General features: G+C 41.5%; 1 protein-coding gene across 2 annotated transcripts; it reads left to right on the top strand.

Moving 5' to 3' along the window:
- Positions 1-1,194: 1,194 nt before the first annotated feature.
- MCEE (methylmalonyl-CoA epimerase) lies at positions 1,195-10,323 on the top strand. Of its 2 annotated transcripts, XM_086471672.1 has the most exons (3): positions 1,195-1,225; positions 6,191-6,531; positions 9,764-10,323. In XM_086471672.1, the coding sequence occupies exons 1-3, from the start codon at positions 1,195-1,197 to the stop codon at positions 9,914-9,916; spliced, it is 525 nt and encodes a 174-aa protein (XP_086327798.1). In that variant the 3' UTR covers positions 9,917-10,323. The 2 variants fall into 2 exon arrangements, 1 of the variants encoding a protein (XP_086327798.1); XR_015183827.1 differs by lacking the exons at positions 1,195-1,225; positions 6,191-6,531 and adding an exon at positions 8,697-8,728 and having other exon boundaries at positions 9,764-9,790.
- Positions 10,324-25,068: the final 14,745 nt, after the last annotated feature.

The raw sequence follows: 25,068 nt of genomic DNA, 5'->3' as shown, positions 1-25,068 counted from the left end.
AACTGTTTTGTTACTTCACATCACATACTTTCCTTATTTTATAAAGCAAAATTAAGCACTACACCCACAGACCGGTGGGAAGAAGATGCTGCTGCAGTTGGAGACGATCCATTCCTCCCCCATGCTGCAAACCGCCGTAGCAGGGGCTGCCCCCGAGGGCTGCACTCACCCTGCCCGCTGCCGTTCCCAGCCGTCCGAGGCCGTTCAGCGCCTGGATCCAAGACTGTGACCAACCTTCTAACTTTGTTCTTGCTATTATCTCTGCTGTTCCTCTGCTGCTTTCACGTTTCTGACCTACCAACAAAAAGAAGTCTTTTCAGTGCACAGAAAACAAAGCGCTACTATGCAACTTCTGTGTGTCCTCTCACTGGCCTTTTGCACCCTCCAAAAAAGCTCTGTGTGGAGCAGGGCCCAGCCAGCACAGGCACAAGTATGACCTGTATCTGTGCTTCCCTGGATATCATAAACATATCTGGCACCTTACAACCTGGCTTGGAAGCAGAGAGTGTCACATATCGGGGCTTTTAAATACCCATTTTGACCACTGATTTTGATCTGCACTTTTAATTATTCAGATATTATCAGATTTTAAATAGCACAAGCTGTTCACATATTTGGGATGTATCACCCCAACCTGCAATGTCCTATGCCTCTGACACAACAGGAATGCAGCACCAGAAGACAGATTGCTCATTGTCCCGAGTCTCCTTTGCATAACGCTTTAGTCAGAAAACTTACTCTCTCTTCAGATGCCCTTGCTATAGCAGGCCTCTTTTGCACTGTTTTTTTCAAACACAGCGCCCTGAACTGCCCCTACTGAGGCCCGCAGCCCACAGCGGCACGGCTCAGGCTCGCTGCACGGCTGCCTCCCCGCAGCCAGGCGCAGCCTTCAGCTCCAACGCGGCCGCCCCTGCCCGACGGAGCTGCCTCCTTCCGGGAAAGGCCCCGGGCACCCGCGCCCACCCGCCCCGGCGAGGGCGTACCAGCCCCTCGGCGTGACACGGCCACCGCCACTGCTGGTGCCTCGTACCGAGACCCCCTGGTGGCGCCCGTCCTGCAAAGACAGCCCCGGCCAGTCACCGCGCCCGAGGGGGCGGCGGCCGCTGCCACGGTGACGGCGGAGGGCGGCCGCTCCCCCGCGGCCAGGCCCCGCCTGCCTGTGGCCGGCCTGGATGCGAGCGGCGGGGCGGCGAGATGGCGGCCTCGCTGGGCCGCGCGGCGGCCGGTAACGTGGGGCCGGGCGGGCCGGCGGCGGGCCGGGGCGGGGCGGGCGGCGGCGGGGCCGATGAGGAGTGTGGCGGCCTCACGGCACGGCACGGGGCGCTCGCGGGCCTCGGTGCCCGCCCGGGCCTGCAGCTTCTGTCCTGCTGCGGCGGGCCGGCCCGCTTCGCGCTGGGGCCGGGCGGGCCGCCAGGAGGGATCGCGCCGCCCCTGCCCGCCCTGGGGTGCGGGAGCGGGCCCGAAGCTCTCCGTGAGAGCCCTACATGCCACAACAGAGCAGAACTGCTTTTATAGATGAAAACAAGGTCTTCTGATCCAGATGACAGACATATTAACAACTGACATTATCTAGCTTAGAATAAAGTTATGCAGCAAACTCCAGCCTTAAGGTGCAAGGAACTTGTCTTTTTAAGGTACAACTTGGAGGTCAAATGCAAAATCATTTCCTGTTCATTATAATTATCTGGACTGTTCACTCTGTTAACAGTAAGTAAGTGCAGGTTAAACTCACTTTACCTAAACCACACTATTTTACTCGGTAGCCATAGCCTGCAGGAGAAAAGTGAACGAGAGACTCAGTGGTGTCAGTGATCCATCAGTGGGCTACTGGGAACGAAAACACCTTTGTATAATTGCACTTTGATGGAAGAAATCAGAGCTGCAGCAAAGTGAGACTCAGTTTCTAGGACCTGTGGAGCCCATCTGATTCCCAAAAGGCACCTCCAGCACAGAGCTGAGCAGCACTATGGATGACCCAAGCCTTGTTGGCTGGCAGTGTCCAAGATGCTAACGCCACCTCGAAATTGCTGGGATTTTATAATGGACAGACTGTGCCCTTTTTCTCCATTTGGTCCAGAGAGCTAGTGCCCAGCCCCTATACGCCAAACTCCCTGTGGCGACAGCATCCTCTCCATGCTTGGCAGTTTTTCTCAGCCTGAAATGGTTGACAGTAGAGCAGTGCCCAGTGACAAGGTGGTTCTTACTGCAACCTCCCCATGGAGAACATGGCTGAATTCAGTTGGATTTGGCTTGTGCTGGATTACTTAGCCATGTAAGTCAATGAACACTGACCCACATAAGGAGCATCAAGCCTATGAAGAAACATTTGAAGGATGAGGATCTTGTTTTATGTGGTACTTCAGACTTGTTACTTCATGTTCATAATGTTATAGAATGTAAGTCTCAATTGGTACAACTGCACATCTTTAAAATCTGATGTGCATAATAGTAGTAGATCAGTCAACCTTTAATAGAATAAAACCCAAACAGAGCAATTTTTGAATATTCTTCAAATGAAGCTGAAGAAGGTGACATGCATTCTGCAGTATCAGTGAGGCTAGGAAGCCAGCAATAATGTATGAGAGCCAGGTCAGCTGAATCTTGTCTAAAGGACAAAACATGTAGAAAAATTGATTGGTTGTCAGTGTTTGAAAAATAACGTCTTAAAAAACCCCCAGTAGGGACAAATGCTGTATATACCAGGAGAAGCAACTGCATGTGTGAATTTGGTCAGCATGTGCAAGTTTTTCAAGCAGGTCAGATACTTGGATAGATGCTTTAGTCACAGTGTCCACTGACTTCAAAAGAAGCAGAGAAAGTAATTTTTTTTAACATTGGAGAAAGTTAAGAATTACTTGAATAATTTGGTAAGTCAGTGGGGAACTGCTTTTGTGATTGAAGAATTTAGCCACAACAGTCAATAGGACTAGTTTTGTGATATATGCATAAATATAAGTGTTTCTTTCCTGAAACATGGAAGTGATGGGATTTTAAACTGAAGTGTGCTGAAAAGCTGTCTTTTTCACTGTAGGGTCATCTTTTGATTATTGGGTTAGAAGAAGAAGATTAGAATTTTAAATAACTGATCTATATAGTTACTAATCTGTGTAATGCAAGAAAAACAAATGCTTTTTGATTAATCTCAGTCAATTCGTACTGGTAGTTATGGGTTTAAAATTAAAGCTCTATATGCCTATGACAAGAGCTACGAAAAATTTACAAGACTTCATAGAATGAAGAAGAGTCCTCTGCTGCTACATACTCATAGGAAAAATAGAGTTTACCCCCAGCCCGGTAAGTGAGAGATGCATAAATAATATTGTCATATGAGTGGGCATTTAACTATCTTTGACTTTACAAGAATCCTAGGAATGTACTTCCCTTTTTCAATCTATTATCTTTCCAGGAAACACCATAAAAATAAAACATTTCTTGGGCAGAACCCAACAGAAATAGCATTTTCTATTATTTTTGCTATTGCTTCAGTAATAGCTGAGTAACAGTGTGTCTACTTTCTGTCCGTTTACCTCAAAACAAACAAAATACAAATTAAATTATAATAACCATGTAGTCACATGCCCTGTGTGATGTACAGCAAGAATTACAGATGAGAGATGTCAAAAAGAATGGGAAAAATCCTAGCCTTTCCCACCAGTAAATATTGCTTTAAAAATCTACATTAGTAGTACTTCTACTGAACTGTGGTCTGTTAATATTTGGAAGAAGGAATGAAACAATAAAAGGCTCTAGGAGACAACAAATGATACAGTAACTGGTCCATTCAAAGGATTTTTCTCTTTTGGAGAATACTGACCTCCTCTAAGTGGAAGCGTATTCTTGCTTCAGCAAGAATTCAATCAGGTCGTAAATTATTGTAGGAAACAGAGCTACTTAGGTAGAATCTTAGGTGGACAGAAAAGACTGTATGGCAGGTTTGGATTTTTTTAAAAATTTTTTTAATACATTATTTACTCTGGTGATCTGGTCAAACTCTAGTCTAGTTCATTATCCATGCCTCTAATTATGCCAACTGGATACTATATGTTTCTTATTTTGTACCTTATAAGTATTGCATAGTGTTGCTTCCTCAGGCAATTGCTTTGTTCATCCTGATACAGCTGCAAGTCTATATATGGCAAGTCTATCTATGAAATAGTTTCAGCATAGACATTTGAAACCAAGATTTTTTCTTCTGTGTAGAAGTTCCTAGGGGATTTTTTTTAACATGTAAAAAGTTGAAAGTACTTGGAAATACTGAGTTACTCTACTATGCCAGTAAGATAGCCTGAAGGCAACAAGTGAAAAAGAATTGTCCAGAACTTCTGACTGTGATGGAGATGACAGCATCTACTGTGTGAAAGTCTGGCAAGAAATATTCCAGGGCAGTTACTTGCAGAACTGAACAAGTTTCTGGAAATACTTAATGTAGGGTGCTGATTCAGTATTATCACAAGATTCTGAATAGACTTACTTTTGTGATATTAAGGCTTTGGAAGTATGTACGTTGCACATTGTAATTTTAAGTCTCACATACACACAAACACTTCCATCACAGCACAATGCTCAGAAAGGCTTAGATTTAAGGACTGCCTCAGTTGTCTTTGTGAAGAAAAATTAACTGATAGCTGTAGAGTCTTGAATCCCTGTGAAATGGTAGTTCTCAGTTTCATACAGTGAAGACAGCTGATTAATTATAGCTACTACCAACCTTAGAGCTACCACTAACCTTACAGAGTACAAAGAGTCTGAAAAAATGCAAGCCAGGCTGTCCTCAGTGTATTTCAAAGCCTCCAGAATCTCAGTGCATCCTTTGCACAATCTCCTATCACGATAGCACATTTGTGAATTTAAAGCTAAGAATGCCTCAAAGACTTCCAAAATGCTGAGACGCCTCTAGCCTGGCCTTGAGGCATTGGGAATTAGGCCATTCTGACATGGCCTGAAGCAAACTGGCATGAAATTAAAATTTTTATGAATATGTTCTTTCATCTAATTCTAATTCTGGTGCTAGAAACAACTGATAGGATCACAGTTTCTCCCTAGCCCCAACCTCTCCAGGTTCTAGACTCTGACAGATTAATTTCTAATGTAAGTCATTTGTAAGTATCCTCATTTTCTTTTTTCATGATTTTTTTTAACAAAACAAGCAACCCTAGAACTATTTGTGAGCATCACAGCAATTTGACAGTGCAAAGTTCAGTACTGCCTTGTCAGAGCAGTTAGTGAAGAGTTCTGTAGATAGCTAAGCAGCTTTTCATGACACTGATTTCCTCCATGACTTCTCCATCTTTTGTCTACTTGTTAGCCTTATCTTTGTGTCATATGGTCATCCAGGATTTTTTTATAATTACCTTTTCATTTATGATGAGACAAATCATACTCTTTTTCTTTATAAGTCACACTGAAGTCAGTGGACCAGTTACATTAAAAAAGCTATTATGATTTTGACCTTTTAAAGATAATCTTCCTAATTATTACTGGTCAGTTGGACATGATACTGTTCACGGTACTTAGAACTGAAGTATTTCTAAGCATCTTGAAACAGATCAGTGAAACGAAGTATAAGACCTGTAGGGCATGTGGAAAGTAAGAAGGGCAAATGACTTAATCATTGTAGAAAGAGAAAAGAAGAAATCGAACTCAGGAGATTTTAGGATTCCTTAAACCTCAGGTGTAACATGACATTTCTTTCCTTTCTGGAGTTAGTTCTGAGAGCTGAGAGCTCATGTCTTTTCTCTTTTGGATCTTGCAGTATCAGTTCTGTCCACGGTTTTGTTTGGGTTTTCTTGTTTGTTTGTTATAATTTCTAGATATATAGGCATATCCTAATTTCTATAATTTGTAAGAAGCTTTGAAAACTTAAAAAGTCACTGTTAGGTACATTATACAGTTGACCATTACATTTGGCCATGTATTCCTTTTTTTTAGCAGGCATATGTAAGCATTTACACCATATTTGTGTTTGTTTTTTTTTCTTAATACTTCTGAATAATTATGTAGTCTCTGAAAAAAATTTTCATTGAGCTGGTAGTACTACAGAATTATTCTTTCCTTGGTCTCAGTCTATGTTCAGCTTTGCACACTTGTGTGCTTATAAGATAGGAGTTACTTAGGCCCCATTAAAAGGGGAACGAGCAGATACTGGTACTTTCTCAAAAGCATTGTATTGGTGCTATTCCCTTTTTTTCAGGGCTTCTTACCAGATTGCAGACATCAGCTCCCACTGTACGAACTCTATCATCGTCGAATTCCTTTTCACAAAATATTCCAAGCTGTTTGTGGAAGCTGGGCCGACTTAATCACGTAGCAATTGCAGTCCCTGATTTGGAGAAAGCTCAGTCCTTGTATAAAGATGTGTTAGGAGCACAGGTGAGCGAGACTGTTGCTCTTCCCGAACATGGTGTCTACACTGTTTTTGTGGAGCTGGGAAATACCAAGCTGGAACTTCTACATCCTTTAGGAGAGAAAAGTCCCATTGAAAGCTTTCTGCAAAAAAACAAGACTGGAGGAATGCATCATATCTGCATTGAGGTATTTTAACACAATATATCATTTAAGATAGAGATATTAAAGTAGGCATAATTTTTTCATAGGTTGACCTCTGTCAAGAACGAGTATATAAGGCTGTCATATTTCTGGGAATTTATATTGCATAAGAAGAAGACTTAAATGTGCTTTTTTTCTGTTTTGGAAATCATAGTTCAATTTCATGAGTGATGTGATAATTTTTTTCCTCTTTTATGCTGTAAAGATTAAAAATTGGGGAGGGGAGGGTTAAGTGTGGAAGGTGGACAAGCCCAGGCTTGTGAAGTATATTTGACAGGTGTCAACTTCCTGACAGTGAAAGGACATACACTGGAAAAAGATGGAGTTTTAAGTTTAAGATAAGGCATAGTTTAGATTTTCAGTAGTTTCTTCCTGTTTGATACTTAGTTGGTAATCGTATAGAGAAGTGAAAAAGGATTGTCAGTCATACTTACCAAACAGCAGTAAAGAGTCCAGAGTTTCTTCTGTCCTGTTCTTCCTTGTCCATCAAAAACAGATTGATCTGGAAGTACACAAGATGTAAAGGTGCTGGGTAAAGTAGTTATCTTATTTAGTATACTCATGTTTTAGTGTAGATGTTTGATGCAGAATTTCATGCTGCTATGATATATGTTTTTAATATCTTGCAGATCTGAGTCTTGCAAGCTTTATTATTCATGCAAAGTGTAATAATAAAAAGTAATGGGATTACTGATGTAATAATTGTTTCAGATACATCTATAAAGACCAGTTCGCAGTTGCATGCTTTCATTGAGAATTGAGAAATTTTGTGTACACACAGGCATTGCAATTTTTTCTTACATTGAGTTTGCCAATTTGCAGATGTTCAATAATAAGAAAATTAATTCTATTTAAATTGTATTGCTAGGCAGTTCTGATATAGAAACCTCAGCTGAATTTAGGAAATGAGGGGTGTAGAAGTAAGAAGTGATTTGCAGTAAGACTGAAAAAACCTCCAGCCCTCTGTAAGACCAGTGGTACTTACTTACAGGTACAAGAGAAAGAAGTTGTAGGCATTTCTCAGCAAAAAGAACTCAAAACTCCCAAGGGTTTCAAGTATATGTAATCCATTTTAAGATGTTTCAGTAAATATTTGTTACCAGCTTGAATTGTTCTATGTAGATCTTCATTTTGTATGAGAGAAGATCTTGTTGCAGATAAAGCAAAGATGGCTGTCAAGGGAAGTCATACTGTTAATTATGAAAATTGACAAAAATGGGACATGCCAATTAAACCATGTTGGACAATGTAGAAGTGTTGTGTTAAAAAAGAAAATTTGTAAATGTATACAGTAGGACAGGCAAGCTAGGAGTCATAATCTAGCAGTTAATTTCCATTAAACAGGTGAGTTTGTGCTACTTGCAGCCAGATTTTCCTAAATGAAGTCTTGTGACTCACTAATAGATTCTCTACCAAAAAAAAAAAAATCAAGAAAAAGATTGTCTTAAGTCCCTCATGTTTGTCACGTAAAAAACAAATGAAAGCTTATAGACTAATTTACATGGAGGAAAAAGCAATGCAGTGTTGTCCTGCTGTTGAAGTGGGACTGAAAACAGATTTGGTCACTACCATAGTCAATCAAAAAGACATTAACCTCCCTCCTCCAATTTTCCATTCTCAGAATGGAAGGTGTTACAATTTCAAATATATGTCATCTTCTGAAGTTGAGCAAAAACAGTTTTCAGAAAAATGATAAAAGAACTTAAGCATAAATTGATTGTTTATTTGAAATTTAAAAAAATATTTTGTAGAAATATCTCCATGAACAATTTTGTTGCAAAAAGCTGAATTGTAAAAATTCTTTCCATACAGGAGAGGAAGCCTGACAAGTTTTTCAAAATGCTGTTAATCTCTTCCTTCCGTCTTATTATTCAAAGGAAAATTTTAGACACATGTTTTGATTGGGAATTTGTTTCAGACAAAAGTAAGCGTTTTAAGAAGAAATTACATTATTCCTGACCAGCTATAATTGCATGTAATACTTGCAATGAAAAGCACGCTGGACAAGTGGTGGAGTAAGAGAGAAACCCACAGGATTTCCTCTGTTTACTCTCACTGCTTCCCCGGGGATGCAGTAATCCATTCCAGCTGAGCCCAGACACGGTTCTTCTTCTGTCCATCTCTGCAGGACAGGAGCAGCAGCTGCAGTGGCATTTCTCCTTGGGGAAGCAACCTGGAGGGGGTATGGCACACATTACATGTGCTGGTTTATTGTAGATAAAATTTGACAGTCATTTCTGTTTTATTTTTTTTTGCAGACTGGTAGTTATGTGTAGGAAGAACTGTAGTGAGTTCAGAATTTTCATGAACAAGACTGTTGCAAATGAGTAGGAATTAACTGATGCCTGTTCCTCTGAATTTAAGCTCGGTATTTCCTTTTTCCCTCCAATGGCATCATGCAAGTTTATTCACCAAGTTAGGTCCAGATACCTCTGTCTTGAAAAATAGCAATGCTGCTATTTTAATTCTAGGTCTTTATTGATTATTGACCTAGATTTGGATTTGCTAAACTGAGTGCTAATTTTATTATGATATGACATCAGACTTAAGATCACACTATACAGCATAGACATGTTTTTGTTAGTTATGTATTCTGCAGGAAACTGTACTGAAATGTTATGTTAATGGCTATTATAATTAAGTTCAACAGGAAAACCAGGTCATATTCTGGGTATGTTTCTGAAAAATCCAAGGTTTTTCTTAGGAAACTTTATGAAGCTTAACCTACTCAGACAGAGAATATATATATATATAAAAGGGACTTTCCTTTTACCTTCTGTCCATTGCCCTCCCTTTTCACCAGCATCTGAGTCAGTGTTCTGTCAATTAGGGAGGCATTCTTCTTTAGTTATTGATAGTTTGAAAGCAATATGATCTTAGTAATAGTAATGCAGAGTTTAGATTATTTATGGAGTCCTTATAAAGTAATAACATAAAAACAATCAATGGGCTTTGTGCATGAGTGATTTTTGTTTAATAATTTCTTAAATATAGTACAATCTATTTAAACAATAAAACTTATAAAACTTCTGTAGGTTTTCTATTTTTAAGACTAGATGTTTTAAAACTGTTTTATAATTTTAATTTATTTTCAGAATTATATTGGAATTTAGAAATAACATTTCAGTAAGGAATTATATTATTGCTCCTAAATGTAGAATCTGCATAATACAGTGTAATATGTTAATTTGTGCAAACCGTATTTTTCTTTTATAAGGTTGATGACATAAAAGCAGCTATGAAAGAACTGAAGAAAAAAAAGATACGAATATTGAGTGAAGAGCCAAAAATAGGTGCACATGGCAAACCTGTGATTTTTCTTCACCCTAAAGATTGCCATGGAGTCCTTGTGGAACTTGAGCAAGCTTGAGCTGTAATACTTATAAATAAAACAATAGATTAGTTGTGAAGTTACTGGTGCTGGGAATATTGATGTGGTATTTGGTCTTTACAAGTTCCTTGTAGTTCCCATGGATCAAGTACAGCTTTTGAGTACTGAAATAGTGCTACAGATTTCGGATCGTTTTCTTTTTTGTCGTTGTTGATCAGATTTTCAGAATTAATATGTTGACATTTCTTGAATTCTCTGTGATTCTAAAGACAAATACATGAGCCAAGTTACATATGTGACTAATTTATGTTCTGTTGCCTCATGTTTGCAGCATGATTTTTACCTCTGTAACCACAGAAACTGTACAGTTTCTAGGTCAACCCACATGATTTTGTTCCACATTTCAGAACAGAGACCCACTTCTCAGTGACAACAATATACTTAGATATTCCCTTTAAAAATAAAGGAAAAATTAACATTGTATTTTCTGTTTTCACCATTCACCATCTGTGCTTCACACTGATTGATTGGTTCATGCAATAAAAAAATCCTTATGTTATTGTATGTCTGCAATCAGTAAGTAAGTTTTCCTTGGCGTAACGATACCACGCATAAATCGTCATTTACTTGTTTTATGGATTCTGTGGCTATGCAGGCAATGCGAGAAAAGTACCTGAAAAATTATTTGGCTGAAATATATTTGAGACTGTAAGGTACTTGTCACATCTTAGTTTTTCAGGTATCGAATATTTATCTTTCAAGCTTTATCCATAGGAAGATATCTGGGAGAGACCTGAACAAATAGTGATTAAGCTTTTAGTTTACTTTATAAATATGGTTTTCCTATGCAAATGGACTTACAAAATCAGTGGAAAACATAAGCCACCTACGTCTTGCTTATGTACACTGTCTTTAACATTAGAGAGCATGCCAACATGCTCGTATTTCTGATAAGACTGCAGTCACAGTTTGTTGACTTATTCATGGACAGTCTTCACTTTACTGGTGTACGTTAACCAAGCAGTGTTTGTCCTGATACTTTCTTTTATAGGTTTGTTTTGACATGCCAGCTGTAGAAATCGAAGACTTGTTTCTCTAGTTTTCTTAATCCTTAAAAGTAATATTTTTTCCTAGCCAAACCACAATCTGAATTTTAGATTTTCCTACATCTCTGCATATACAGTGACTAGTTTCAGCTTGATATGAAGTAAGTTCACTTTAGTCTAGGAGAATTTTTACTTAATGGAAATGGAATTATTTGTGTTCTGTGTCATGTTTGAGATTTAAACAGGGCTTTAAAGACATTGATGCTTCCTCATTAATTTTATGTCTGAAAAACCTCTTCAAAGCCATGTGTTTTTTTTTAAATGAGATAGTTTTGTACTCAAAATAAATACTCCATCATATTTTAAGAAAGATAGAGTCTTCTGCAGTGTTCTTGCATTTCATCAAATCACTGTTTAGAGGGTACTTTGTGATCTAAATTCCAAATTGTTTGCATTTAGACATCCTAAGGCTTATGATGGAAAAGCAGGATGATTTGATATTCCTGAAATATGATTCTGCCATTCTGCCATTGTTTTTGTCTTTCTGTTCCTTCAAAGACAGGGAGGCATCTTTTCTGCAAAACTAGCACAGGAATGCTAAGACTAGCAGCCTTGCTGGTTACATGTCAAGGTAATTGAACAGAAGTCTTTGAACTTAATACCCTTAGTTTTATGTGCAACAGAAAGCAGGGCAGTCCTCCCTAGGTTCATATTCCATTTCTTTGTCCTGTCTGAAGGAGATGGAATTTTGTGTATGACATCTTTCAATACACTCGGAGTAGTAGCTTGATACAGTAATAAGGAATGGAGGTTTTGAGTAAACAATACTCCACTTGCCTCATTGTCCTCCCTATCTTATTAGCAGAAAGAGACTTGAAATGCTTTTAGGTAGTAACCAGCAATTTTCCTGACAGCAGTGGGGTTGCCTAGCACTAAGTCAGCTGATGTGTTTTTTTCATCGTAACTAAGTCATGCTCCTATCTCCCTCATGGTTTATACATTTAATGTGACTCCTCCTAAGGTGGAAGTCAAGATATTAACAAAAAAACCCAAACCATCAAAAAAAGAGAGTTTAGGTCTGCAAAATTAGTCAGTACCCACAACTGGGGCATGCTTATTACAAGCTCTTACCATTTGGTGGGATCAGACCCCCTTACTTGCTTGGGTATGTGCTACAAGATACGAGAATTTCCACCTCTGGAGGAACAGCCAAGAGAGCTGGACAGCTGAAGAATCTGAAGACAGCTAAGACGCATTGAGAGAATTTTCCTGTTTATAAGCCTAACTGCCGTAGACTTCAGTGAGATCAGGATCAGCCCCTATACTTGCAACAAACTTCTAGTCCTTCACATTAAGACAGCTTTCACCGGTTACCCTTTCTTCTGACTTTCTAAGGGGTGGGGTTTAGATACATGGGCCTTACCCTTTGTCACTGCCATGATTATAAAAGGAGAATAACATCAAGAAAAACAGTGAAAATTCAGGGATAGAAACTGGAGCAATAGAGAACTGTGGTTTGTTTCTTCCAGTGGAGGGACACCTAATGATATACCCCTGTTACACCAGTATACAACTTCTGCAAAGAAGTACAGTGATTCAGATAACTGGAGCCTGATTAGCTCTGAAGGGAATTAGGCTTTGACAATGTCTATTTGGGTTTGGTTTTTTTCTATTAGGTACAGTGAAACCTTCTTTTCTGATAATGTCAAGCTTTTCAGAAGATGCATGGGTCATTTGTCAAGTGCAAGTTCCCTGTTCCAATCTCTCCATGTGCCTTTTTTTCCCCTCTGAGCTCAAGCATGTTCCCATTTTATGCTGTCTAAGGCAGATGACACATTTTTCTGGACTCCATCAACATTACTCAGGCAGCTAAAGGGCTCATAATTAAATGATGCAAAAATATCTTTTTTGACTTCCTCTATGCAACCCTCAAGTCTCTCCTAGGTGAGAGGAGAACAGGCTGCAGAATTAATCCCATTCCGTATGATGAGACAAATCTAGAAGCAAACTCCAAAAGCTGAGAAATTAACTAACTACATGCCTTTTAAAAGCTAACCTTAAAGAGTTTTGCAAGTCTGCAAAAACTCTGGACCTGTCATGCTTATACTGCAATTAATTCACCTGTATTAACAAACAAACAAACCACTAAACACTTTCTTAATGCACATGCAGAAGCATTGCTGTCTATTGTTAAGCACAGTCCTTGGATTTGGACTTTATTGCTGAGATAGGTGAATGGAAGTTGGTGTGATCAAGGAAGTCTCAGAGAAGGACCATGAAACATGCAGATGTTTACAGTATCTAGTTGTGGTACTTACAGTAGGTGGTCTACATTATTTCCTTGGTGCTTTGTTTCATTCTTTCAAGTTCTTTCTGTAGTGATCTGACTTGGGTTTGTTGGACTCAAGAACTCTTAATTAAGATAAAAAGTTAAGAGTTAATTGTTTCAATAAATAATCAGTTATTTTACCAAAGCAGTTGTCATGTTGGCCAAATTATTAGACTGTGAAACAGAAGAAATACCTAAAATGGTAGCCCTGGTGCTTCTCATAAGGGTACTGAAAGGTATCCAACAGTTTAAACTTGAAACATCAATCATACAAGATTAATGTGGAAATGGAGACTTAACAACAATATATAAATTAATTGGCCCAATGCGGACATTTTAAAATGGAAGACCTCACCTTCTTAGGAATGCAAAATCTGTCACCTTTGATAAGCATTTTCAAAGCAGTTCGAACATTTTGTTAAATGTAAATTTATCTTATTGTGAAGGAGGGAAGTTTGCCTCCTGGGATGGTATAATCCTTAAATTTCTATAAAATGATGTCATTTATCTAGTTTCATGTTCATTTGCACTGTCTTGCATATTGTTAAACAGCATTGTTAACTGCAAAGTTTACAGCATAGACTCACAAATGAGGAAGAGTTCTCAAACATTTTAAAGTAATACATTTTGAAGCACCTCATGACTTTTCTAGGTGTAATCTAAATTGATCTTTTAACTGTTATGCTTTGTTAACATAAAAATGGCAAATAGGTACTAAAATCTATAAAATAGATTTTTAATGAAGATTTTTACTTATTTTTAACATTGCATTTTTTCAGTAATGGATTTAAACCATGGTTTAAAAAAAACAGTTCTGAAGTAACTGTGAGTACTCTGAAGGCATATGTGATGATGCACAGTTTTTATTAAATAGGGGGAATATCCTACTTCTGCATCTGTGGCTGGCTTGTATGGAAAAGATTATTTCCAGAAATTGGAGAGTAGCAGAGAGGTGCATTATTGGACTGATATTATGCACCTTATTTTTACCTTCCATTTTGCTATGTAATTTTCTATAATAATGATCTGAGTCACTGTCTCCAAAATGAGGTGGAGGGAGAATGTTTGTTAGAAACTTAAATTTAAGAAGTTAAAAAATATATCCCACTCCCTTTGGGACCCCTACAGTCTTTGAGAAGTCAGTTGCAGTACAATACTTCTAGTTGCAGTAACTTCAAAAAGAAAACACATACCTGCCCTATCAAGCTGGGAATACTGCTTTTGGTATATTGATTGAGAAAGTGAAAACTTCCTTATGTACATGAGGCTATTTCATCAAGTTAACAATTTTGAGAATTAATAATATAAATTAAAACATGATTTGCCAAATGTTTGAACAGCCCATCTACAGTTTATATATAACTTGCTGTAGTTCTGTGTAAAACATACATGCATTACAGTTTATGTAATGTTTGAGTTCTCATTATCTACAAAAGAGAACCAAAATCAGTCAAGTAATTATGATACAGAAAGGGACAGAGGAGAAAAGTCACCATAGAAAAATGTGACAGAAAACAGGTGCTTAGTAGCAAATGGCTCCTCTGTAGTTATTGAATCTTAACAGAAATCCTAACAAATAAACAAAAAACAAGAATTAAAAAACCACAAAATGCTCTTTGCATGAAGGGCCTTTGAGGTGCATGGAATTTGATTCAGTGCTGTGCAACTGGTATAGCTACCCCAGGGCAAACAAAAGCACACCAAGTTGGGCACACAGCTGTTACAGTGAACATTGATATCTAGCTGATTGGAATGTAATATATCACATTAGGATAGCTTTTCACTTTTGCTGTCATGAGAAAGATTACTTTTTACAGTCAAGAATAGCTATGAGTCTCAAATTTGCATACTTGGATAAGCAAGTCCTGTCATAATTTGCCTAAGAGCACTTGCCTTTATATACAAAATAATCACCACCTAGCTGCAGTAGAAAGATCTAGTAGTTTCTAATAAGAGGCCTGAAGAGCCAACTATGTTTATCATTCACCGTAAGAAACGTTCTCGGAGAAACCCGCTTCAGTGAGCTTTTAAATATTACACATCACATCTTCTATTTTTAATCTTTATGGGAGGATCTATGTATTATCTGCACAAGGGCATGCATAAAAATCATGATTTCCTCTCATAAATCTGGCTGTATAATGGATTCTGACCAAGTCCTGTGCTGTCCCCCACTGTAACATTAAAACTTTTGGCGTTTAATTCAATTTTTGTTGCACTGAAGCACCTCAAGCAACAGAGAAACCTGAGGTCATTAACTAGCAAGATTACATAGCAAGCATTCAGGAATGCGCTTCACAGAAAAATGGCACGTTAAGACTCAACAGAAAACAGCACGTGCTATGGCCCACACCAAAGCAGGGTCCTTAGGTGTACAGACCACCGGGGGAGGGTGGCCTCCCCATGCCTCGCAGCAGGACGGGAGGCCTCCAGTAACCATACCTCCTTACCGCTGCTGCTTGAGGGGCTCCTGAAGGGTAGCCAGGCTGAAGGGGTGCTCCACCGTGCAGGCTGGGGGTGCAGGAGTGATGCACCCTGCAGTCAGCCCCCTCAGCGTCCAGCTCTGGGCAAGCTCCTCCATGGGCATGTACGAAGCTTGTGCAGAGCTGGCCTTCCATGTCTGTGGAAGAGCGTATTTGACCGGCTAGTCCACATCACCAAGCCACCCACTTTTTGTGCCCCTTTGTGAGAAACTCGGGGTCGTACAAACACGGCATCACCTCACCGGCCCTCTGTGAGGCAGCTCAGGGAGTTCTGCCATTGTCTCTTCCAACCTCGCTGGGAGCAGGCTGAGCAGGACCCTGTGGGCGGAGAGCGACGCCCGCACCTCGGGGCACGAAGGCTGGCAGGCAGGGCCGGGGCAACTACACGGTGGGGGCAGCGCCCCGGGGCGGGCGGGCAGACGCGATGCTGAGGGGAGGCGGGAAACTCCAGGCCGCCCCTCCGCGCGCCACCGGCCCGGCCCCGCCTGAGGCTCCGCGGTGGCCGGGCTATGCTCCATGCAGGTTCCCGGGCGGCCGGCGGTATTCTCACACGCAGCTTCCCGGGCCCCCAGCCGTCTCGGTGTGTGGCGCTGAGGCAGGCACACAAAAGAGCGGCTGCGGCTGCCTCCGTGTCGCCGCCGCGGCGCGGGGTGGGGACCGGCCCCGCTGCTGCCAGCAGGGGTAAGGAACAGGGGCGCAAGGCGGGGGACCGGCGGCCGGTGTCGTTGCGGGGACCGGCGGCTCCGCCGGGGGTGGGGCGGCAGCATCTCTGCGGGTGCCCTCAGGGGAGCGCGGAGCCCGCGGGGCCGGGCGGGCGCTGAGGGGATGCCGCGGCCAACCCCGCTCCGCGCGAGCGCGGACGCTGCTCCCCTCGAAATCGGGGCTGGGGGCTGCCCGCCCCGCGAGCAGCTGCCCCCGCCTCGTCCCCATCCCCTGGCAACCGCACGGGGACGGGGAGCCGGGGTGCAGGGGAGCCCCTGCGGCATGGCGCCGCCGCCGGTGTGGTCGCGGCCGGCGGCGCGGCGGCGGGGGGCTCCGGCACAGGGGGCTGCCGCACACCCACATGTCGCCGCTGGCGCGGAGCTGCTCTTCTGCCCTCTGTGGCGGGGAGGCGGCGGCTGAGGAGCCGCGCCGCCACCGCCTCCTGTCAGCCTCCGGAGAGCTGGCGACGTCTCCGCAGAGCGGCTGCCCGATGGGGAGCGCGGGTGCCTCGCGCTGCCGGCTCGCCACCCGCTCCGCCGCCAGCCCTCCGGCCCGCCCGCCCGCCTGCCTCACCTCGGCCGTGCCTTGGCGTCCGCTTTCGGGGATGCGGGGACTGGCGATGCTACACATGCATCATGTCGGTGGGAGCCTGTCTTCGTAGAGCCAGAAGAAACGCGAGAGGAGCCCTCATGTAACGCAGCACCGCCAGGAGTTTGTATTTGTTTCTGATTTCATGCAACCGCTGTAGCAAATGGATCAAAGCTTTTGATCCACTCTTTTCCCGTTCTCCTCATCATGAGGTCGGGAGGGAAAAAGCCGCTCAATTAAGAATACTCGATTTTAGTTGCAACAAACAGCATGAGGCATTATAGCATGGTCTGTTTTCCCCTTTTTGAACAGTTTTTCGAATATGGGGGGGGGGGGTGTTGTGTTGCCACAACAAAAGGGATGGGGGCGGGGGAGAGGAAGGGAATGCTGCATTTGGAGCTGCATCTTGGAAAGGCAAAGAAAGCAGTCTGCGCTTTCAGATTTACATACTTTGCAACCTCAGTGTCGTTTTGATGGTTGTTGCATGCTAGTGAGGGCATACGGAAAAAGAAATTTCAATAAAGACAAGAGATCATAGAACGTTCATAGTACAGAGATAATGGGCATTGCAGTGATGTTTAAGAAAAGTCTTAAATTACTGTGACCAGTTCGGGTAAAAAAGTGTTTCAGTTGTATTATCTGGTTAAGGCCATCCTATAATCTCCCAGGAGGGACTGGGAAATCTGTTTGCAGAAAAGGCGTTTCATGTATTATGCCTGTTACCCAAGAATCCTTCATTACTTAACCATCAGAACTGAAAACCAGAAACAACTGCTATAGTAGTTCTATGTAGTTGTGTGTAAGCAATAGTATTTCTACATAAGGTAATTTTAAAAGGGAGGAATTTTAGTGTGATTCTTTATTGCCAGTTAAGTAAAAATACAGTATGTGCTGGTTATCTGTATGTTGAAAAGCATAAGACTGAAGTTTATGTTAAAGTGTGAGATTGTAATTTATTACTGTATAGTCCAGATTCTCTTCTGTATGGGACAGACAAGGATCAAAGAGATTTTCTTTCCATATGTTGTTCTATGAGTACTAAACTACTGAAGGGGAAGCCACTGTCGTTACTTCACTGTGGGCTCATAGGATTTCAGGCTGCAGACTTGTCCTTGTAAACCTTGATTGTCAGGCTTTCTGAACCTAAATTCCCTGATAGTTTAGCCTGTATCTGCGCTTGGAAATATCTAAAGCTATTTTAAAAAATGCAGCGTGGCCTCTGTCAGCTGCTGCATTATTGCTTCCCCTTGATCCTCTGATTGTAAAGGGAAAGTGTTCTTGAAAAGGCCATAGCTGCTCAGCTCTTTTGGTCAAAGTCCTATGACTAAGGAAGGATCTCGAAAAACATTTTGTGTGCAGTTACTTGGTTAATGCCAGTTCAGGTTGGAGACTGGGTATGAATTTAAAAAAGAGCTAGGTCTTTAAAAAGTGACCTTTGCTTAAGGCTGTGAACATGAGAAACCACTTCAAGAAGCATAATTTTACCATCTCTTCAGCCATTTTGATAAGAATGTTTGGTAAGAAGTAATTTGTGAAAATACTATGGTTGAAACCTTTTCCAGTATATATTCGTGTGCTGAAGGTAGAGAAATCTAGCAAGAAGTGATGTGTTCCAGGCTACCAGCTCACAGAGAGAAGAATGGAACATCGTGGGTTTGTCCGGAACAGAATCTTGATTTGTGGCCTTTGAACACGTCAGGTTTTAGGTGCTTTTGCAGACTTTTTATATCCATTTCGCTTGTAATCTGTGTTTAAATAAACAAGGCAATGCTTTCATGCTTTTAAGCCATTGCAATGATGAAGGCTGGGGAGCAGGCCTGCCAAGGCGGCCCAGAAGTTCTGGTGAACAGCAAGCTGTATATGAACCAGCCATGTACCCTGGCAATGAAGATAGCCAGGAGCATCCTGATCCATGTGAACAAGAATGCGGCCAGTAAATCAAGGGAAGTAATTATCCTCCTCTACTCATCATTCGGTAGACAGCATCTATAATAGTGCCCAGTTTTTGGAGGATGTTAATGAACTGGAGTTCCACAGTGGCCACCAAAGTGGTTGGGGCTGGAGGCCAGGCTTTGTGAGGAGGGGGAGTGGGGCTTGCTCAGCCTGCAGAAGGGGAGGCTTTGGAGGGACCTAACAGCAGCCTTCCAGTACTGATAAGGAGGTCTTCAGAAAAGTGGAGCCAGACTCATCACAGTGGTATGAGGCAGAGAATAAGAGAAAGTGTTGAAATGAGAGGTTCAGACTGGATGCGCTGCAACGACAGTCATGGGAAGGGGTAGCCCAGAGAGGTTGTGTGGCCTCCATCCTTAGAGGCTTTTAAGACCAGACTGGAAGATGCCCTGAGCAACCTGATCAGGCCTCATTGATGACGATGGTTTGAGCAGGATGTTGGACAAGAGACCTCCGATATTCTTTCTAACCTGAACTGTTCTATGAGCCTATGAACAGCTGTATGTTTGTGCCTATCCGTATGTGGTACAAGAAGCAGACATGTTTCCAGAAGTCAGAATTCTTTTAGAAAGAACGAGAGCTTCTGTTCTAGGGCTAATCTGTGCATCTCAGAGAAGATGGAATATAATGTCAGTGTGATACATTGGCCTCTATTAGCTGTGTAACGGTGCGTTACTACAAAGTGATACCTTGCTAAGCCTCCCAAGGAGGAGATACTTGCTTGAAATATTTTTATTTTAATAAACAAAAGGAAGAACATACGTTCTGCAAGCAAGAACCTTTCTACATAGTATCTTCTGGCACTCTTCTGAGTAATTAAAGCCTTGCAATATTAGTGCAAGAGACATAATGGTAGTTCTTATAGCTGGAGAAAATAAAGCACTGGTGCAGTCACATGCAATTCACAAGTTAAGAGGAAAAGCTGAAAGCAGAATCAGAATTCACTAGTTTTTAGATGCTCTACAGAACATGCAATTGCTGAGTCAAAGGTTCATTATAAGTACTTTGGATACTTGGAAATGCTTTTAGTCTACTGGAGAGAGCATTAAAGTATAAGATTATTTTTTTTCCTGAGGACCCATTTTCTCTTGAGAGCTGTGTGAAAAGCAGCTCAAGAAAGCACCATGTGTTTCTTGAAGTGTTCAGTGCTTTAGGCTTGTGCTGCCTGCAGGAGCTGAGCATGCCACGCTTAGGCTTTATCATGGCATCCATGAGAAGAGTGCTTTCATTCCAATTCTCAGTGTTGTCTGAACTTAAGTCTCATCTTGGCTAATGATATAGTTTTCCAGAAGAAAGGTCTTATACAACTGGTAAAAACTCATAAGGAGTGAACTGTTTGTTTCTGATGCTTGTAGGTAAATGTACTACTGTCATCTGACTACATGACATTCCTTTCGTTTTTCGTTGCAGTAATTACTGTCTTCATTCACCTGCTGCAGCAGAGGAAGGTGACTTGCACTTCAAGAGGAGTAAGTTAGAGCTGAGCAGAGACTGGTATGGAAAACTCTGGGATTAATAGGTACCACCTAAGCAAAAGAGGGAGAACTAAAAACCCTGTAGGTAGGGTTGACAAGAAATGTCATTGTTCTCAGATTACAAGCTTGCATGACATACTGCTCGAGATGCATACTCTGAAGTATACTTGTGCATGAAGGGATAGTTTTCTTTTGAAACAGAAGTAAATGAGGAGGAAAGGAAGGTTAGCAAAAGGTATACAAAAAGTCTTGGAATGGAGAAATATGTAAATTATGACCAGTGTGAGGTTTGGAATCGAGATAAGGATTTTCAAATAGCAGTGCTTCTGCAATGCAGATGACTACCAGTGGGAGCTGCATGGAGGAGTATCTTCTTACAGGTGTCTATTTTGAATTATTAAGATGAAGTTTCCTTCAGAAAATAGCCCTTCTAGTTACAGACTTAGTAATGAAGATTCAGCTACATAGGAATAACTCATTGTTTTATTACTTAAAAGGCAGGTTCAATATTTCCATTCTATTAATTGAACAAAGTAGTTTTTGAACTTTGTTTTGTATACCTATGTTAAGAACATTTGTGAGCATGTCACCAGCTAGCATTATTTCCAGACCTCTGTCTTTCCTTTTACTTTCTGAGAGATCCCCCTCACAGACACACTTGTCAACTACAGTCTTTGCAGAAGTTCCTCTCCCCATGTCAACTGTACCATAACCCTGATAATTTTCAAGGAGTGAAAACCGATGGCTTTATTCCTGAAATGTTTCTACAAGAGACAGGCCTCACCTTGCAAGTTTCTCTTTTATATGTAATCTGTCTTTGTGTGTTAAGAGTTCACAGGATCTAATCCTTGAAGAATTTAGTGAAATTCTTTCACCTGAGTGCAGTAGTTAGATGTAGCTAAGATTTCATAATGTGGTCATAGCAGGCAAGTTACTTCTTACTGTCACAAGTATGGCAACATCTTCTTAAAAGAAAACAGCAAATAAACAGCTCACAACCCAACGTAATAGTTTTGTAACACTAACCATGAGTGGCGACACTGTTCTGGTGCGTGTGCAGATCTAGATGCTTGACCACTGTAGTCCAGAATGGCAAGTGATGTTGTCTCACACAGGAACATGGGGCTTTTTGCGTTCATTTCCATTTCCTCCAGTAAGGTATTTTTCTTGCAGTGACTGTAGAAGTCATCTCTGTTTTCCAGTCGTTCCACTTTGGATTTGTTGTGAGTGACAGCCAAGTGATTATCTTAGCATGACACTGCAGGGTTCTCTGGGGGATTTAGTGAAGTAGTAATTCCAGTAAAAATTGAACAGAAAATTCATATTTTAGCACATAAACAGAGATGGAGAATTCATATTTTTATGTATAGACTTTCATCATTCCCCTGAGTCCACAGAAAGAGCTTCATTCAGTTGAGGTTCTAGGAAAGACATCAGAATGATCCTCTGGGATCACTGCGTGGTCTGCTTCTCTGGATAAGCTGCTGAAGAAGGAAGCATAGGAATAAATGGAGAAGACCTTGCATATCTTGGCGTTCTGACAGTTGAGGTAGCCCTTAGTTGCACTACAAACTAGCAACAGCCATCAGTGACAATGTCACTGCAATTCTGCACAAACATACTATGCTAATCTTTGGGAGAATCACATAGACAGATCTCTTAAGGGTCTCTGGAAGGGACTCCTTAGGCATCCTGCCATGTGAAAGACTACTGATCTCATGCAAAGTGACCCTGTAGCACCGAGAAGTCGTCACAGGGAAGATTAAGTCATTACAGCAGTTCATACTAAGGAGGAAACAAAGTGCATCAAAAGCCAGGTGGAACCAACTCTTGTCACAAAACATTTGTGACAGGGCAGGCGCTTTTGAAGCGGTTATGATAATAAAACTTGGAGAAAGCTCATGTCTGTATAAGGGAGAGACCTGTAGACTTTAGGAGTTCTAAACTGATTAGAGAAATATAATTAGTGTATCAGAAAGGAAGAGAACGTGGGAGGAAGGAAGGAAAGAAGGAGGAGGGGAAACAAGACTACATCTGTATTGTTGGTGGTGATAATGGTATGCCTGTAGATGAAAATTCCCTGAGGAGGAAGAGGAAGTGACAGGGATTTTAGTAGTGCAAGCTCCCAAAGAGTGAATGTTTAGGTAGAAGTAGGGAGCCTGGATGCACCACATTAGGTGCAATTCCATCAAGGTTATACCTGCCTCAAATTGTATGAAACACAAGACTCTGAAGTCATCAATGTGTTGTCTGCATTCAGGATAAACCAGAAAATTCAGGCTCTGTGCCTGTCTTTTTTTGATGCTTAATTATTTCAAAAACCATCTAGACAAGTATTTCTAAACAGCATTTTTTCCCCCTTCTATACAAGCTGTAACATAGGGTGAGAAGCCCCTGTTCCACAAGGACAGCACCTATCTAAACAGTATTCTAAGAACCTCCCAGAAGGAGTAGTTGTGTTTGGCATTCAGTTTGCAGGTTCAGTGAAATAGCTGATCTTTATGTGGGAGAAAGAAAATAAGATTCCCACACAGCCCTCCACATATTTACTGCCTTCATGCACTAGACAGAAACTAAGGTACTTGAGTGGACTTTGTCACCCACTGTGCCCTTCAGAATCAGAAGATTGTCTGCTGCATTTTACTGATTAGCCTGGCTTTCTAGGGAATCTCAGAAGTGCTAGTTAACTTCGCCTTTTCCTGGCCCAGCAAAATGGTAATATATTCCTACTGCCTTGTTCCTGAAGTTACTGGAGAAACTGAAGAGAATGAGTGTTGCACAGACCAGATTCTGTTCTGGAATGACATAGGATTTTAATTTATTATTTTTTGTCCTTCTCACCAAGGGTGAAATGACATCAAGCAATTGGCATTACTCTCTAGAATCACTAATACCAGCTACCACAAAAATATCATTTCAGTGGAAGTAAGTGCACCTTTTTGGTTTAGTCAAATTTTAAAATAGCCCTCAAAACACAGACTCAATAAGCCAAGCGAGATGCCTTTTCAACACATCAGGGAGAGTGCGTGGAGACGGGATTGCTTGTTTCTCGTTCAGAAGCAAGATTGCTTCAGAGCTGCTGTATCCACACCAAATCTCTCCTGGGAATGAAGTCTTGTATTAAACACTGTTACTAAGCATATTTTCCTTTTCCTTTTAGTGTTTTCTTCTAATCTGTAGCTTTTCTGTCTATAAAGGATGGCCATCCGGACTGCTACTAGGTTTCACATGGTTGCTGTGCTGTCCTGAGTTTCAAAGACCACTACAGCTACTAATGTAGGAATAGTCATAAAAGCAGTTACCCAAAGAACACAAATATTTCCACTCTTATAAACTGATCCAGTATAGGAAAGAAGCAAAGACTTGCCTCGGTTCCAGATTCTTACTATGCGGCATAGCATGTTGTTGCCATGCTACCAGAATTTCTTGCCTTGATATTTAAATTTACCCTTAACAGATTTGCATTTAAAAAGAATGAACTGTTAACAGTACATTAAAATATAAAATAACCTGACAAGTCGTAAGCCTTGTCACCAATTTGTTCATGTGTTTTTGACCTCAGCAAATTTTAATTTTCTTTCCTAAATAAACCCCGCCGTAATAACAAATCATAGAATGGTTTGGGTTGGAAGGGACCTTAAAGATCATCCAGTCCAACCCCCTGCCACGGGCAGGGACACCTTCCACCAGACCAGGTTGCTCCCAGCCCCATCCAGCCTGGCCTTGAGCACTGCCAGGGAGGGGGCAGTCACAGCTTCTCTGAGCAGCCTGTGCCAGTGTCTCACCACCCTCATAGTGAAGACTTTCTTCCTTATATCTAATGTAAATCTCCCCTCTTTCAGTTTGAAACTGTTACCCCTCGACCTATCACTACACTCCCTGATCAAGAGTCCCTCCCCACCTTCCCTGTAGCCCTCTTTCAGCACTGTAAGGTCTCCCTGGAGCCTTCTCTTCTCCAGGCTGAAGAACCCCAACGCTCTCAGCCTGTCCTCATAGAGGAGGTGCTCCAGCCCACTGAGCATCTTCGTGGCTTGCCTATGGACCCGCTGCAACAGGTCCATGTCTTTCTTACACTGGGCGCCCCAGAGCTGAACACAGCGCTGCAGGTGGGGTCTCACGAGAATGGAGTAGAGAGGGAGAATCACCTCCCTCGACCTGCTGGCCATGCTTCAGCATGACCAGCTGAGATAGATGAATCAATGAAATACGGAAAGATTCTTTTCTGTAGTGCAATAAAGGTTTATATCGAGGGAGGAATATAAATAGTTGTTAAATTACTTAACGAAAATGTGCATTTTGCCTACCTGAGTAAGTGCCTCTTGCCATCCTTCATAGTCTCTGATTTAGCACTACAAAGGCCAGTCAGGGTATAATGATATTTTCTGGTTATTGCTGGGCTATGGAGGAGAAAAGAATGTTATTTTTATATATATATGTGTGTGTGGATATATATATAATGTCTTTTAGGCGCAAAATCTTGTGTTACTGGCAGACAACTCTTGATTAGAGATAAGGCAGCTTTAAAAAGAAACTTACCACTGTGATATTCTTAGCCAGTCAATCAGTGTGGCTTTAATTATGTAGAAGTATTTGACACGTTATGGCCCAGGAGATAAGA

The sequence above is a fragment of the Leptosomus discolor genome, chromosome 11 (genome assembly GCF_034619465.1).
Source record: "Leptosomus discolor isolate bLepDis1 chromosome 11, bLepDis1.hap2, whole genome shotgun sequence".
NCBI classification, from domain to species: domain Eukaryota; kingdom Metazoa; phylum Chordata; class Aves; order Leptosomiformes; family Leptosomidae; genus Leptosomus; species Leptosomus discolor.
This window is presented reverse-complemented; position numbering and strand designations above follow the sequence as displayed.

Excerpts from the sequence above, each read along its gene's own strand:
- MCEE (XM_086471672.1), top strand. The coding sequence starts at position 1,195 with ATGGCGGCCTCGCTGGGCCGCGCGGCGGCCG. Across the intron at positions 1,226-6,190 it reads GCTGGGCCGCGCGGCGGCCG|GGCTTCTTACCAGATTGCAG; the intron begins GTAACGTGGGGC and ends CCTTTTTTTCAG. Across the intron at positions 6,532-9,763 it reads TGCATCATATCTGCATTGAG|GTTGATGACATAAAAGCAGC; the intron begins GTATTTTAACAC and ends TTCTTTTATAAG.